The 16,360-nt window shown below is 43.6% G+C and overlaps 7 protein-coding genes across 7 annotated transcripts; 3 read left to right on the top strand and 4 right to left on the bottom strand.

Moving 5' to 3' along the window:
- Positions 1 to 663: 663 nt before the first annotated feature.
- Positions 664 to 1,176, bottom strand: EAE97_006939 (uncharacterized protein; the record flags this gene model as incomplete). Its single annotated transcript, XM_038877452.1, has 2 exons — positions 664 to 671; positions 717 to 1,176. 2 exons carry the CDS (start codon positions 1,174 to 1,176, stop codon positions 664 to 666), a joined length of 468 nt encoding a protein of 155 aa, XP_038731642.1.
- Positions 1,177 to 1,649: 473 nt separating this feature from the next.
- EAE97_006938 (uncharacterized protein) lies at positions 1,650 to 2,360 on the top strand (the record flags this gene model as incomplete). The annotated part of the gene is made up of 1 exon (XM_038877451.1): positions 1,650 to 2,360. One exon carries the CDS (start codon positions 1,650 to 1,652, stop codon positions 2,358 to 2,360), a length of 711 nt encoding a protein of 236 aa, XP_038731641.1.
- Positions 2,361 to 2,856: 496 nt separating this feature from the next.
- On the top strand, positions 2,857 to 3,439 carry EAE97_006937 (uncharacterized protein; the record flags this gene model as incomplete). The annotated part of the gene is made up of 3 exons (XM_038877450.1): positions 2,857 to 2,944; positions 3,001 to 3,206; positions 3,317 to 3,439. The coding sequence occupies 3 exons, from the start codon at positions 2,857 to 2,859 to the stop codon at positions 3,437 to 3,439; spliced, it is 417 nt and encodes a 138-aa protein (XP_038731640.1).
- Positions 3,440 to 4,152: 713 nt separating this feature from the next.
- Positions 4,153 to 4,904, bottom strand: EAE97_006936 (uncharacterized protein; the record flags this gene model as incomplete). The annotated part of the gene is made up of 3 exons (XM_038877449.1): positions 4,153 to 4,394; positions 4,518 to 4,802; positions 4,871 to 4,904. 3 exons carry the CDS (start codon positions 4,902 to 4,904, stop codon positions 4,153 to 4,155), a joined length of 561 nt encoding a protein of 186 aa, XP_038731639.1.
- A 1,128-nt stretch (positions 4,905 to 6,032) lies between these two features.
- Positions 6,033 to 10,584, bottom strand: EAE97_006935 (uncharacterized protein; the record flags this gene model as incomplete). Its single annotated transcript, XM_038877448.1, has 4 exons — positions 6,033 to 6,411; positions 6,481 to 6,644; positions 6,705 to 10,434; positions 10,574 to 10,584. 4 exons carry the CDS (start codon positions 10,582 to 10,584, stop codon positions 6,033 to 6,035), a joined length of 4,284 nt encoding a protein of 1,427 aa, XP_038731638.1.
- A 2,246-nt stretch (positions 10,585 to 12,830) lies between these two features.
- On the top strand, positions 12,831 to 14,264 carry EAE97_006934 (uncharacterized protein; the record flags this gene model as incomplete). The annotated part of the gene is made up of 1 exon (XM_038877447.1): positions 12,831 to 14,264. The coding sequence occupies one exon, from the start codon at positions 12,831 to 12,833 to the stop codon at positions 14,262 to 14,264; it is 1,434 nt and encodes a 477-aa protein (XP_038731637.1).
- A 1,054-nt stretch (positions 14,265 to 15,318) lies between these two features.
- Positions 15,319 to 16,311, bottom strand: EAE97_006933 (uncharacterized protein; the record flags this gene model as incomplete). The annotated part of the gene is made up of 3 exons (XM_038877446.1): positions 15,319 to 15,434; positions 15,522 to 16,055; positions 16,146 to 16,311. The coding sequence occupies 3 exons, from the start codon at positions 16,309 to 16,311 to the stop codon at positions 15,319 to 15,321; spliced, it is 816 nt and encodes a 271-aa protein (XP_038731636.1).
- Between the last annotated feature and the right edge of the window lie 49 nt (positions 16,312 to 16,360).

Raw genomic sequence — 16,360 nt, 5'->3', positions numbered from 1 at the left:
AAGGTAAATTAGTGTCCATTAGTATTTTCCCAGTCTAATACCAAAATAATCCATGCATCTAACTGAGATGATCATTCCGGGGCGTAGGTCTTACATGATCTGTGAAGCAAAGGGGTGGACACATCGGGTTAGACCCTGGTAAGCAAACGAGTTTGCCCAATTTAGTTAATTCTGTACACTCTACAATTCTATTCGTTGGCAATTTCTACAATTTTGTGCTCTTCATACACAGCTATGTGTCCGCAACTTTTTCCTTTCTGTAAAGTATTAAAAAGTCAAATCTATTCCATGAGGGATGTAATCCAAAGGAAGCAAACAGCCGGAGCCAAGACATTGAGAGTTTTAGCTGGGCGTGATTACAACGCTGCTCCGTAGGTTAGTCAATCATGATCTCTCGCTGTCACTCCATGAGTCAATAAGGATCGGGCCGCACAGCTGCATATTATTCGCATTCCAGGACTTTCTAGCATTCGCAGTTGAGATTAAATATGGAGTATGAAGTGTGTTACAATCCCTGCTACGGTGCATAGTATTGCGCTGTTCACTTCTATTTCAGAAAGATGATTTAAAAGTTGACCGCCTTTCTACACAATCTCTTCCTCGGCATAAAAAAGCAAGCGATTGGCGCTAGTGTTCCACGCACGCACATTTATAGTTTCCCATCTACGTAGCTAGTTTCTAATCAGACATGACCATGCAAAGAATTAAGCACTTACACTTCACAGCCACCAAGTGAAACCAACAGTCGATGAAGTGCCAGAATACTGATTTTTCATCCATGCTGGGTAGCGAGAACTCGACCATATATTCTGGCGGGATAATATGATTCAATAGGTATTGTTCTCCAAATCCAGGATATCGGCTATGGTTCATTTCTGCAGTACGGGAAGAGGATCCAGGCTTAGGGTCATATTCAACGACCAGATGAGCGTTTATAATCACGTCCGCACTATGTGCTGCCAAATTTACAGGAGTAATTATCTCTTCTCTAGTTGCAGAATCTGTTCTGGCTGCGATGTCAAACTCCGTCTTGCAAGCCCGAATCTTCTTACTGATGCCATTTATTGGCTTTGTGAGTGCTATCTTCTTTGCTAGATCTGTGTTGTAGGTTTTAGCTTCGGCGTACTTTGGATGAAGAAATTGTAGCTGACGGCATAGCTCTTCGATGACATCCATATTGATAACTTTTGCCAAAGCATATTTGTTCGCCGAATTTCGAAGACAGAACTCAAAAATCGAAATTTGTTGGCAGTCTTCCGTTCGACACCATAAATCCGAGCAAATGTATCACCATTTGTGCGAACTCCTGGCTTTTGAGGGTGGAGGTATAAAGTCATATCGCTCTTGACGTCGAACGCATTAGCAGTGTTTGAACCTCACTGTAAATGAGTGTTTACGGTGGTATCATTCTTCTGGATCCCATACATTAGTGCAGCAACAAGACTTGAGTTGGCTGTATTAACATAGTATTGTTTTGCTAATCTCCCACTTCAAAGTCTTTAAATATATCTTCACAATCCTTCTCTGTATCAAACTTCAAGAAACCACTACTTGGTTCATTCCAGCCGCATCCAACAAGATCCGCGTCTAATTATTCCACTATATCAAGATTTGCGCATGTTAGTAACATACATCCAAAGCACTTCACAATGCAGAATAACACGAATGGTTTGGCCGTTAGCGCTCCTGTAAACTCTATTACCATACACTCCGATCATCAGAATGAGCAAGTAGCTCCATCTCCCCCAAGAACCAGACCATCATCATCCTGGTCCTCATCCTCCTCCATCTCACCATCTGGATCTCAACCCCCTTCACCGAGGAGAGCACGATCCTCCACTCCCTCTCCCCCAACCCTCCTCACCACCCGTCAAAAAGACGAAGAATACTTCCTCTACCAAGAAACCCACAACAAGATCCTTTCTCAGATCAACGAGCGCGCAAGCGGTATCCCAAATCCGGATAGCAACAACATCGGTATTGCCACGGGAGAAGAATCAACGAGACAATATCTCATTTTGAAAACAATTGATACATGCTCCTCATATGAAGTCAAGGAAATCGGAATCTTCCTGAGTTGGAATCGCTGGGTCAGATTGTGGGTGCAGAATTTGCTAGATGGTGCAGAGGAGATGATGAGGAGAGAGGGGAAGGTCGTGGAGTATAGGTGGAGAGATGTGGTGGAGGAGTTGGTGGTAGGGAATAGGATTGTGAGGGAATTGTTGACGGGTCTGTTGTTGCGAAAGGTGGAGGATGGGAGGTGGGAGGTGAGGAGGTTTCTGGATGGGGATATCGCGAAGCGTGTGGAGGAGTTGAGGATGGGATGGGGAGGTTTGAGAGAAGATTTGATGAAGGGGTAGGAGAATGCAGATCTGACACTAGTCATTATGTTGATAAACCGTTTTGTGCTGTGGTACTCAAATTTAACTAGTCGATAACTAGATTAGATCCCAAATTGACAATCTCATCCAGCCAGACCAAACTGATAGCTTTTTGCTCTTCGACACATTATGACTTACGATGTGACTTTATCTACTGTTCGTCTTGATATAAACACATAACTAAGAGCACCTACATATCTCCTCAGGTATGTAGTATGAATATCTATGAACAAAAATGCAGTATTCTGAAGGTGAGTGTCAAAGGTAAAATTTGTTCCAACTTGGTCTAGCCCACCTTTCGCCATTGAGCCCAGTAATACCACCGCATTTTCAGCTCGTTTCAACCCTAATTTTTTCATGACATCCTTTTGAAGAGTGGTGTCAAAATGGCATGTACTCTGAAGAGATCTAGTTGAAAGTAGTTGCTAATGGTAAATTTTGGTCTTCTTTACCATCTGAACAAGGAGCGTCAAATATGCCAAGTCTATTTTGCAATGGCGCTGAACCCGAATCTGGCTCGCCATGCACTGATCTTGAAGCTGGTCATGCCAATCTCAATCTTGGTCAGTATCATTTCTCTTGAGTTTCGAATTTTGACAACTGATGGATCGTTCAACAGCCGGTCAATCTCCATGGCAGCTTGGTATAAACATTGCGAACCTTATCAAGGACGGAAAGGTCACTTTCAAGCATATCCAAAGCGGTCTTAACGGTATTCAAGAGAGAGAAACAATGGAACAAGAAGCTTTAATCCAAGCCTTTGACAGACTTTCAGCTTGCGAAGCTCAAAGAATCATCATAGAGCTTCTTGAGAAGAACCTCGTCGTCATACAGTGGTTCTGGAAGCACTGTGGTCTGGAAATGATACATGGAAATCAGCTAGAATTTGCAAAACATATCGATATCATCAAAAAACCTCTCTTTCAAATCTCCAGGGCATCGTCAGATTCTTGATCTGTGAGAATGATCTCATCAAGGAATCCTTGAAGAAGAAATTGTTGGTTGAAGAAAAGGATGGCACTTTTGCAACTCGCAAGTTCGAGACAGACGCCATCTAAGATCATCTATCTGGATGGAATCCTCGTCATTAATTTGCTCTACATAAATGGTATTCCTCGCTTGTCCGCGGAGATTTCTGGTGATGATCAGAAAGGAGCGTCACAAAGATAGGCCTGGCGGTTATACAAAGAATGCACCACAATTACCTACATCTACAAAATAACTCTACATCCATGTTCTTCATTTTACAGCTTGATGTGTTAAATGCAATACTGAATTTAGTGACAAAATTGAAGTGACTATCAAAAGTGTAATAATTTCTATCAATCCCTGGGATTAATATATCTTATAGTGTATAATAGAGTATAGTATGAGATTTTATACGTATTACGTGTAGGACATCATGATTTGCGAGTTGAAGGAAAAATGGATGAAAGTAGTAGTATACAGAGGTAAGGTTACATTCCCATCACTTCAACTGAACCATTTCACTCACGCATACATGATGTTTAAAACTTGGCCAAGGACAGATGCATTATATTAGATTCATTTGGATGATCTAGTTCTGCGAATGCCATTCAGTAAATCTAATCCCATGATTTGATCCTAGATCTCCTGTGAAAAGTGCTCAAGCGAGGAATTTATAGATGAGATGGTAACGCAATACTGCCAGCCAGCCAGCTAGTAAATCTTCCCTAATTCATACCTCCCAGTCTAATTTTCTGCTGATAAGCTTGGAGGAAGATACTTGTGTGAATACGTTATGTCTTTTCTACTTCTCCTTTTTCTCATTCTTCGCTAGTGAAGGTATTTCTTCTAAAACCATAGATCCAGCTTGGGGAATCGAAGAAGTTGTGAAATCTGCGAGACGAGATGGAGATTGAGAATTCGGAGCGAGTTTTAGAGGCGAGATTTCGGGGGTTGGGATGGGGTGATCGAGGAAGGAGGAGGTGAGTTTGCTGGGAATTTTACTGAGAGGTTCGCTTAGAAGGTGAGAGGTGGGATCGCTGGGAACTAGAGGGTTGAGGTTAGTTTTGAGGTTGTGGTTTATGGATATTAAGGTTATGATTGAGAGATAAGTATATTTTGTGTAGGGAATCTATACACGATAACGAAATGGGATGGAAGCGATCATACCTGCAGAAGAAACCTCGAGAACCTCGATAGTCTCAGAGGTAACAGAACATCCATCATTCACCTTACTCTCAGAAATTGCAGCAGCAGGCGTCGGCGTCTCCGGGAGAGGAATATCCGCTGCGAGTTTAAGTTTTTCGAGAGAGGATGGTGTGTTTGGGATGGGCGTTTCTGGGAGAGGAACCTTGGCGGCTGGGTTGGGGGTTGAGATTGCGGTGGGGGTTGGGGTAGAGGGGAGGGGGATTTGTGATGGTGTGATGGTTTTGGAGGCTGAGGCTGCGGATGCGGCTGTGGTGGTGAGGTGTGTTAGTTATCTGTGGATGGAAATACATATGGGAGTCTGGGAGATGACATACCAGCGTGTGATTGGGGGGTACTTGGAGTATCCATAACTGCGGATTGATCACCGTGATGTTTATTGGGTGAGTGATGTGAGAAGACGTTATAAAGTCAGATTCTCAGGAAGTAAGACGGAAAACTTAGAACCTATGTATTTGAATTTCTCTTTGGGTTATGTTTGAGATTGTACAATCAGTAGGTTGTACAAACAGGTACTTTCATTTGCTAGAAATTATGAGGAACAAACTCATTAGAGACAAGTAGTTTGTAGGTGCTAGTGTGATTTTCACTGGATATTATTCACTCTTTGGGGGCAATTAGCTCAGGATATGGTTAGAAGTAGGTGTGTGGAATTGTAGCATAGAGATAGATATTAGGTAGTCTTTTGTCTGAGTAGCTCTAAGTGCATTGTTAAATGACATATATATTTGTTGATATGATAAAAAGAGTAAGCTCATCTCCCCAGTGATATGATAGTCAAACAGTCAAACAACCCGTAAAACCAGTCCCATCATCTTCATTCCGCAAATTATCTATATCCTACTGTCAAATCTCCCTAGAGCCCTGTTGTGATTAGACAGTAATCTAATCCGTCATTATTCACCAAGTTTCTCATCCAGTTCTCACCTCATTTCCTGCAAATATTTGTGTTCTGTCAACGCAAGTACCAGGAAGAATAACAGAGCAATCTAAAATGTGCAAGTACTGAGAAATTATCTTTGATGCATTTCGCTCAAGGAAACGCGTACTGATACTGAATTTCCTAGTATATCATGTCCTAAGCTTACTACTCGACCCCTCGTTTCACATTTTTGACTACTTTGCAGATACACCGGAGTAACCTATGCTTGAATATATATTCGTATTGTAATACTTTTTAAATTGAATTTGCAGGAAGCTAGTTCTATAGATAAGCTCTGCTAGCTGCTCGCTAGCTACATTAAAACCCTCATATGTAGTCATAGAATCGATAACCCAATAACCATCTACCATCTAACGATAAAGAAAACAAATTAAACCACATCGGGATTGAGTAATAATGATCCCGAGAAGTAAGAAAATCTAATTGTAATTGCCAAACAAAACAGGAACGACGGCAAAAGGGTAAAGAAATCTAAGAGGTAGAGAAAAGCGAGAGGACATCCAGTGGAGTACTACTGTAACTTTTCGACGACTTTTTCAAGACTCGGCTTTCTTCGTGGCCTTTGTTCTGAGCTTCATCATGAAATATACCAATGCATAGATACCAACGACGAACGCCACAACAATACCGGCATTTCTCCATCCGTATGATTTTTCCGCAAGATTCAGAGTCTTCAGATAATCCCCACCGTGAGTGTATTGGCATACACGACAATCAGCGGTGGCTTCTGGATTCAAGATATTGATCCCTGGACCCATGCCACGCTGATAGATATCAAGATACTCGCCGCATGTTTGATTTGGAGACGGATCAAAGATGTCGAGTTCATCGGTTGTGCAGTGGACAGACTTATCCCAAGATGTGAATATGAGCAGGGCGCTCATGAGATAATTGTAAGGGTCGAGGTAGTACATCCTGCAGAGAAAGACTGTTAGATTCTGCACAAGTCAAGATTTTCAGTGCCAAAATGAATATAAAGCTTACCAGTATTTCCAGAAAGGTTCAATTTGACTGTATGGTACCATAACCCCGCAGAACGAAACCAGAGTTGTAATGACCAATGGGTTGACAAGTGATGCAAAGACAGCGTTGGGTGCGTAAGCGGCAATCGCCTGTCCGATAGCAGTATATAAAAGCTCATACATTATCTGAGTTCAGGTTAGTCGACAGTTGTGTAGAAAAAGAGTGCTGGGCCAGAAAAGACTTACCACGACAAAGAACACACTGCCAGCGGAGTTTGCTCCAGAGGGAAGACCAGCTGTGAAATACCAACAGACATAGTACAATAAGGCGCAGACAATTAAGTAAGGGAACTCCGAGACAATAAGCCCTGTGACAAAGGGAGCCCAATGGTACATCTTACTCTTCTTTTCCCGTGCCTCGTAGATGTCGCGACGATCGATAAAAAGAGGCTGAAGCTGGGCAATGACACCTGGCGCCACAAAAATGAAGCTGAAAACAGTGAAAAGATTGCGCTGAAGATCTGTAAGATGGTCTCCGATCATCCAAAACGAAAAGCCGTTGAGAAGAGCTAGACTGACATGCATAGCAAACTTGTTGTTCAGGTATTCGGTGTTTCGAAAGAGTGAGATATTCATGCGATGTGTCACATGCTTAATTTGTGTCCACATGGAAGCCGCAAATTCGTAACCATTAACATTGTCGTCTACGGGCCTTGCGGCTGCTTCGCTGACCATGGTGTCCAATGTCTGGGAGAGCTTCTCGTGTTCTGGAGATTGCAACCAGACTTGGTTCCAATCCCGGCTTTTATCCGAATTTCCCAGCCCTGATACAACATCGATCATGTGCTCTGCTGGATTGGCTTCTGGGGGACAAGGCTCTCCATGGCGTCCGAAGTATTCCTTCAAAGTGCTAGCGTTTTCACCGATATCACCAAAGTAGACAGTCTTGCCACCTTTCGCAAGTAACAGAAGGGTGTCAAACTGTGCAAACAATTGAGCCGAAGGCTGATGAATAGTGACCAAGACAGCTTGTCCAGCTCTTGCAAGTTTTCGGAGGAAGCGGACAGTGTTGTAAGCAGATTGTCCGTCAAGGCCCGATGTGGGTTCGTCGAGAAAGATAAGGATGCTTGGTTTTGCTACCAACTCGACACCGATGGTAAGACGCTTTCGTTGTTCAACTGAAAGTCCAGCACCAGGACGGCCGACAAGTGTATGTTCAAGGTCATTCAGTTCAAGAAGATCGATGATCGTGTCCACATATCGTAGCTTTTCCTCATCAGGAGTGTCGCGAGACTGGCGCAAAAGGGCTGAAAATTCAAGGGCCTCTCGAACGGTTGCCAAAGACTCATGAACATCTAGTTGTTCAACATAACCAGCAGAACGTTGGAATGAGATGGGGATGGGCCGACCATCAACTAGTACAGATCCCTGAATAGTGCCTTCCGTTTTGCGCTGTGCCAAGACATCAAGAAGAGTTGTCTTGCCCGCACCAGAAGAGCCCATTAGAGCTCCAAGCATGGCAGGTTTCACATATCCTTGAATGTTATCAAGAAGAACTCGGCCACCACTAGGGGTTTTGACAGTGTATGTTAGATTCTTCCATGTAAAAATGCTCTTGTTGCGGATAAGGTCTTTGTTGACGCTCCCACCAGGCGTGTCAGTTCCAGAGGCGGACGCAGACTCAGGTAGAGGCTTTTCAAGAGCTTGTACCTCCTCATCTTTAGGTTGTAACAGATGCTTCGACTTTTGCTGTTGTTCTCGAGGCACAAGAAGACTCCGACCACCTTCTCCTAGAAGTTTCCATTTGGAAGTGAAGAACATCGTAAGCCCAACGAAGAATACCCACCATGCACAGACGATGCCAAAGTTGCGCCATAAGTGGCTATTACTGAAGGACATAGATGCAAGATATTCATCACCTGTGACGCTCGTGGCTCCAGTGACTGCTCCCTTGACACCAATGCATGACTGTCCACCATCACCAGGTGCATATCCAGGACCACTTGGAATGAGATAAGGGCCAACACAATCCAATTGTTGCCCATGAAACTCATTTCCAAGAAGAGATTCGAAATCGTACGCCATAGGGTTGATCCAGTAGATCCAAACGAACCACGGATGCATGTCAGGCTTAGTAATCATGTAGCCCATATATGAGAACAGGCCGACCGTTGTAAGACCTGAGACTTTAGTTGCAGCATCAAAGGTAGGGAAAGCGGCGCCGATAAACCGGAAGAGAGATGTCATAGACATGGCAGTCATGAAATTGACGATCAAGTAGGTAAAAAATGCACCAGCTGTTGTTTTCAGACCAACCATGAAGTAAAAAACAATACCAAAGTGAGTGACCTGGAACATTAGAATAGGAAAGTCGGCAATAATCTGGGCAAGGCAAACAGCTGCTGGGTGATATAGAGCGAAACCACGATGCTTAGCCAAGATTGGCCTGCTTGTGAACGAATCTGTGACTTCCGAAAGAGCTAGAAGACCGTTGTATAGGATCGAAAAAAATAGGGCGCCACCCTTGAGGAAAAGGCCTGCTGAATTTTCTGGAGCGGCATAGAAGAGTGAGCCACCAACCAATGCTTGAATGACTGTGGCGCCTTGCTTCATAATGAGTGTTGCCTTATCACCCCACATAATCTGGTACTGCCTGGTGACAGCAGCCTTAATCTGGGTAATAAAGTCGGTAGTAACTGGAGAAGTTTCGGACACTCCTTTGTGCTTCTCAAGGCGTACCATCTCTTTGAACACTGATGTATTTTTCTTAGCTTCTTCACTTGTCACATAACTTTGGCACTCTGCCAACATCTGAGATTTGATTTCTGATTGCTCGTACGCGGTACGGACCTCACTGGCTGTACGTGGAAAGGATTTCTCAAAGCCAGGAGCAATGCGACGTTCGGTGGGTACAGTCACACCGGTCAAAAAATCTGACCGATTAGAACCAGAATCCCGAGCGAATCCTAGGCTTTCCATGAAAGGAACAGCATCATTCTGTTTTCCGTAAAAGATTTGTTTGCCCTCGTCAAGGACAAGAACTTTGTCGAAATGATCGTAGATACCGTTGCCAGCCTGGTAAAGAGTGACAATAGTTGTGAGCCCCAAGACGTCGGTCATGACTCGAATTGCCTTGATCCAATCTAAAGCTGTGCTAGCGTCAAGTCCTCTTGTTGAGTTATCCCAGCAGAAAACACTGGCTCGAGTTGTTAAGCATTCAATGATTGACACGCGCTTCCTTTCTCCTCCAGAAACACCTCTGATGAAGGCGTCGCCAACTTTTGTAGAGGCAGTGTGAGAAATACCCACCGATCGTAGGAGAAAATCCTTGTTGAATTGGGCGTACTCCTCGGCCGTCTTGATACCAGGCGGCAATTGGTAGGGTGTTTTCATGCGAGCGGCAAAGATGATGGTATCCTCGACTGAGAGAGTGGGAAACATGATTTCCTCTTCGTTATTCATGATGATCTGGCCACGATATTGCTTAGCTTCTTTAGCTGACATATTGCCAAAGCTAACATCTCCTGTGATTTCTTCGTAGCCTAGTCGGTTATTCGAGAGCACATTGAGCAATGTCGTGCAACCTGAGCCAGGCCGTCCAAGGACCAGCATCATCTCGCCTGGCTTGACGCAGCCAGATGAGTTGTCGATGATCGTTTTCATCGGACTTTCTTTAGCTGTCTTGTGGAATGGATACATCTGGGAGAGAACATTTTCATTAAATGTGGCGTCGCTGCTGATGCCCTTAACGGTGAGGTTTTGCCAGGTTACACCTAGCTTTCTGGGAAGCTGTCCACCTGCTTCGTCTCGGTCTTTGATTTCTTGTACTTCTGATGCCATGTGCCATGTCCTTTCATTCCGTGACATGACTCTTGTTACTTCCATATCCTCAACTTTGGTAATATTAGATGTTCCATCCTCGAAACTGGGTTCGCTTTCATTATTGACGAATAGGGTGTTAGTCAAAGGTGGAAAACTGTAATTGGAAGGAGAGATATGAATCAGGTGGTTTTATGTACAAGAATTCTACAAGATGGCCACATGCGGGATACATATATAGCGAAGATTGTGGAATTAGAAATCATAATCTTAAAAGCATATCGGTTCTTTGATACGTCCGTACCATGATGAATGGGTATCTTAGAGAACCTTCCGTAGGTGAAGGCGGATGGCTCTTACAGTATTGCATTTTCGTCTTATCCAGACCCAATATGTGGACAATTCATGCAGATCTTTAAAGCCTCCGAAAAATGTGGGGGTGGAAATCTTAAGTACGTTAAAAGCTTCAGGGCAGTCAAAACCCTCCGCAGCGAATGACAAGCGATTTAATGATATTAGAAGCCCCACTAGGAACCTCGATGTGTACTCTGATGCAATCAGAGCATAGGGATCAGTGAGCCTCGAAACTTTCAATTCTGTAGAAAAGCACAACAGAGAGAACACCGCCCGCTTGCGTTAGTCAAGTTGTTGAGGATTAGAACAATCATTCTCCGGCATGGACTAAACTATTCTCCGTCTTGAACCATTATATATTCGTACCAGTCAACCTTGTTTCCTTTTTCTACCAAGCAGCAGATCGAAAAGTCCGACTCGGACTGGTACGTCCCCCGCGCCCGTTTGTCCTTGCACAATGACGCTTTCGCAGATGGTATTCTCGAGGAAACGTGTCAAATCCGCCCATGCGGTTTTCAAATTGCGTTTAGACAAAGGAATTCGCACGATGATGAGTAGACTTTCAGCTCCCCAGCTCGTCGACTCTGGCATTTTACCTTGTAATTGAACCCAATCAATTGTTCTTTAGGATTGGCGCCATGAGAAATTCCTAGATCAGCCTGTTTGTTAGAAGACGAAATCGTGTACAATTTCGGGGTACGGCAGTTCTTGATTGATCCTTTCATAACCAAAGATCTTGGATAATTCCGGCAGGTATTCAAGAAATCGCCCTTTGTCTGCTGACCGCTTGGAATAAGCTCTCAAGATACCCTTTGAATAAGATCTGAGCAATCCTCTTGGCCCCTTATCAGATTTTGTGCAGGACGTGGGTCCACATCGTCAAGCATTCTCGATAGCTAGTAGATTTGCTACAGAATTAAGTTGAATTCTATTAAAACATCCTCCACGAACATCAACATAGGAAAACCTGTAGCTAAAAGATTTCAGATGAAGACTGTCCCTGTGGCTATCCACATACACAATGCTAAATCACTAATTTGGTCTGGTATCCTATTGTAGAAAAAATCTGAATGCAGCCTATCTTCCCACACACCTGATCGTAGTAAACGAAGGAGTTGACTCGAGGATATGGTGCCGAACTTTCAGTTGTACTTATGTCGCGGAGCAGATTTTTGCATCTGAGGATATCGTCTGAAATTATCCCGTCCTTGCTATTCGTGATACAAATAGGCATGAAAGACCATTTGGGATGGGGGGGGAGGGGGCGGAATGAGTCTCCTTTGACAAGAAGATCAAGACCCATTCGCCCATGAAAGATCTGACAAAGTGAGGGTAGACAGCATTTTGTGTCACAAAAGAGCTAATATCGGTTTCGTGACCCTATCAGAGAATGGTGAACCATATGCACATAGCAAGTAGGTACGTACACGTAAGATAAGAGATCGCGATCCTCGGATAACTGAATTTGGCATGCAATTTGTGAACATTCAGGCATAAATCCCTGTCTAAAATCTGCCATGTTGGAACTATGCTCTGCATACAATTATTGATCACACTCGGGAAATGCAAAGAAGCGCTGATGTTGTGTCACATCATATTCAGGCTTGACCTCTGACTACCAAAGACAAGCTTGCAAGCTAATACTCAGCATGGGAATATATCTGTGGAAGAAGGGGATCCATCATTTGGCAGCCTTGGAATATAGTACATGCTCGAAACCACTCTCTGGCAATACCATCGAGAATGCACTAGCTCATCATGTCCACGGCAGAGGGCGGCTTTACAAGCAGCCATTCATATCAATGGCTAAAGTCACGTGAGTATGACATGGGAGTAAGCTTGGCAGAGAGGGCGGTCGCGATGACGTGCCACGACTTGAGCAAATAAATTCGGAGACGGAGATCCGATCGCGAGCAGATGTTTGAGCCCCATCAAATCAATCTTAAAATTTAAGGTTTCTGCATGGCCCCATAAAAAGATTAGAAATAAAGTTTTAGCGGAACCAAAGATAGCCACAATCGGCTGCTCCAAGATATGATCACTAATCCGTACGGACGTACACTCAAAACCCTCCGCGGAGGGTTTCGAGGGGCGTGACCCAGGGGTTTTATGCATCTGTTTGTAAACATTTACTAAGTACTCTCTCTATTGACTGTACGTAGGTATTCTGGACATTCATTGATGCATGGAAAATTTAACATGGGCGGTTCGGTTCATCCATCACAAAGACGATTTTCGTGTGAGTGCTGTAGAAAGATCAAGGCGAGATGTCAACGCGTATATGCAAACGACTCCAAATGTGCGCGGTGCACGCTTCTCAACCTAGATTGCATTGTAGGACAACAAAAGAGAGTTGGAAGACCGCGAAGAGCTCCTACTGCAGATGCTCAGGCACACAAACACCGAAATAACACAGGCTCAACTATCAGTAATCGGAAAGTTGCACCAGCTAAGGTACACAACCATGTCGCAAATCCCACCACATCTCATGAAGCTTCTTTGGTTAAGGAAGGCTATTACCAGAATTGGGGCATAGAATTTCCAATGGACACTTCAATAACTACACTCGTTCCAACAGACAATGAAACTTACTCCGGAGCCCAAGTATGGCCAGCTGTTGATATAAACTCTTTTGATCAAAACCTCCTTGCATGGGATGCTTCCAATGACCTTGATCGCAACTTTTTCTTATCCAACGACGATTTGAGCTTTAGCAGCGCTTCATCAACTGCCTCCCCGCTCAATACGCCCCCCTCAACAGCCTCATCGCCTGCTGATAGTATTCATGGCGCCGAAGAAGATATCTCGCAGGCGCCATGCGCACGTCGAGTACGATTCATCACAATTGCAGATGCCATGGCTGAGCTTTCCAAGATGAACCTCAACTTGCACATCCGTATGGTTGCTGTGGAAGCAAATAGAGCAACATTGGATTTCAACGGCATCGTTTATGAAAGAGGCCCGCTGTTCATTGAAAACCTTACGCTGGCTCAGTTCCTGTTAAAGGCATCCCAAGACTTGAAGTTTATCTTGAGACGGATTATCAGCGGGCAAACGGAGCGTGGCATGTCGTATTCGACGCAAACAACAGAAACAAAATCGCTGGAGTCATTAACATTATCATCGCAAGCACACTTAGGAAAACCTCGCAATTCAACGTCGATCTATTCACCAAATTCTCCTCCCTCTTCAGAACTTTTGTTCGCCCCTCTTGCTCTAATCATCACAAGTGTCTTCAGCCAAATCATTACACTCTGCGAGCTGAGCGTTGAACTCATGGCTATCCGCATTGATCAGAGTGCCACAAATCCTGTTGTACAACTCCCTGGCCTCGCTTTCGGCGGCTTGTCTGTGTCAGAGCCATGCATACAGGGAATGGTCTTCTGCGATATCATGGCACATATAATAGAGGGTATCGAGCAAAATCTCGGTCTCAATCTGGTCCTTGGAGTGAGCGGAACTGGATTGCTATCCGCGAGACAAAAAGATGTGCTTTGGAGCGAGTTGGATGGAGGACCTGGAATTATCCCAGGCCAAGGTTTCATGAGGCCCACTAATCTACGGAAGTCGTTTGGAAGACTTTCACTGACTCTTAGGCAAATTTCTATGGATCAATCGGTTATGTACATTTGAAAATTATGTTCACGGATTATACGTTGGTTGGTACTGTACTTGTACAATGCGGCGTTTACGTTTGTTTGCTTTGGGATTCACTTGAGGCGTTGTGGGAATATTTGCTGAACTATCGAGGGAATGCCGCATGAGTTGCAATTAACGCCCTTATTTTACTGTATCGGGAGACACGGGACCTTGTACTTTGGAAGAGCGCCACTAACTTTGTAAACCTACTCATAATCAAGAAATCGCCCAAGCCTAGTCGCAGGTAATGGATACTGATGCAAGAGATTACTGCTCCATCACGAAGCGTACTACATTAACGAGAACAATGGCGAATTGAAAAAGCTTGAAAAAGAACTCTTTAATTTTCTTTCTGGACTCAACGTTGTAACGCATCAAGTGTTTCCATCTCTTGTTCTCTCGCTCCAGTCTATCAGCCTACTCCATTCCAAAGATGTGTTATTAATAATATTGTCGTCATTATTATAAATAAATAAAAAAGTAAGATCCCCCAATAAATAAATAATCACATTCATTCGCTAACAACAATCCACAGAAAAATGTCATCAATCGATCACATGAAGAAGATTCGCGTCTCATATATCAGTATTGATGTTGATTGATGGAATCAGTTGGGCTCGCCTGACCGCACTGATATGTTTCGTTTATTGAGAAGCTCTTGGGGGATTACTAGAAGTACCTGTATAGTAGAGATTATATGGCATTTAGGATAGAATGTACAACACATTTGATAAAGGGTTTTGTTAAAAATCGAAGTAAAATGAAAAGCTACAATCCACAAGTCCAACAAGCTCAACAAGCAATAACCGAATCAAGAAAAAACCTAGCCAAACACTCCTATCTAACATACCTCACTAAACACCATCAAAACCACAAAATCACATCTACCCATCAAATTCTACGATACGTAAACGAATGTAAATTATATTCTATTCATTCCCAATCCCATTCCATTTCTAATATATATACTCTAAAACCCCCACCCTCATCTAAATCATCATCCCTATCCTATCTCAACCCCCAATCCCCGTATTCCATTTAAGAAAATCTACAACGTAGCCATGCCCATAGCCAAAACACTCATAAAGAGGGCAGTAAGACTTATATGATTAATACTGGCGGTCGACTTAGCGGTAGTGGACGAAGTTGATTTTTCCGTCGCAGCTATTGAATCCCAAAAATTAGTCTTCATTCATGTCGTCTTTCTCTCTCGCTTTCTCCAGAACCCAAACAAAACAAAAAAGAACTCACCATTTGAAACCTCAATACCCATACTCTGACACTCCGCCATCAAAGTAGCATTGGCCTCCAACATCATAACCTGCATACTAGCCACACTAGCCGCGGCCTTAATATTTGCCTCCTTTGTCGAATTGCCCTTTGCAATCTTACTCAATTTCGAATCATCCATGGCTAAATCCGCGATTTTCTGAAGGGCAACCACCATTTTACATTCATCCGCCATGAAGACTGCAGGACAAGCTGCTTGTAATGTAGCATTTGATTGTAATGTTTGAAGTTTTTCAGCGGCGTCCGAGGCTTTGAGTTCGATTTCTGCTACTTTGGTCATGTCATTGTTGACGGTGGCGGTAACCAGTGTTTCGTTGGCAGCGAAGTCAACGAATTTTTGGAGGAGAAATTGTTGGGTGCATGATGAATTGGTCATAATTGCTGAATCAATGACGGCGCAGTCAGCCATGAGGGTTGTATTGCTTTGAAGCTCAGTAAGTTTCACAGAAGCGGCGGAAGCTTGAGCTTGGAGAGAAGCAGCTCTTGTTGCGTTATCTGGTATATATTAGTTTCACTATCTTAGGGATGATTTATAGAGAGCTGAGAAGGTTGGTGAAATCCAGAGAATGACGGATTACAACTTACTTCCGGTGATAGCATCGACCTTGGTTTGGTTGCTGGCCAACTGAACCAAGGCGTTCAACTTCAACATTTCCTTGCATGTCTGTGTCTCAGTAAGGGTTCCATTATAACCCTGAGCTGCCACAGCAGTGGAGAAGAGGAAAGAGACAAAAACTGTTGAATATTGCATAATTGTTATGAAAAAGATAGAACCGGTCTAGATAAAAAGAATATAATAT

Source organism: Botrytis byssoidea, assembly GCF_014898295.1.
Source record: "Botrytis byssoidea strain MUCL 94 chromosome Unknown BBYS_013, whole genome shotgun sequence".
In the NCBI taxonomy this organism is placed as follows: domain Eukaryota; kingdom Fungi; phylum Ascomycota; class Leotiomycetes; order Helotiales; family Sclerotiniaceae; genus Botrytis; species Botrytis byssoidea.
The sequence above is the reverse complement of the archived record's forward strand: the minus strand, read 5'-3'. Positions and strand labels throughout refer to the sequence as shown.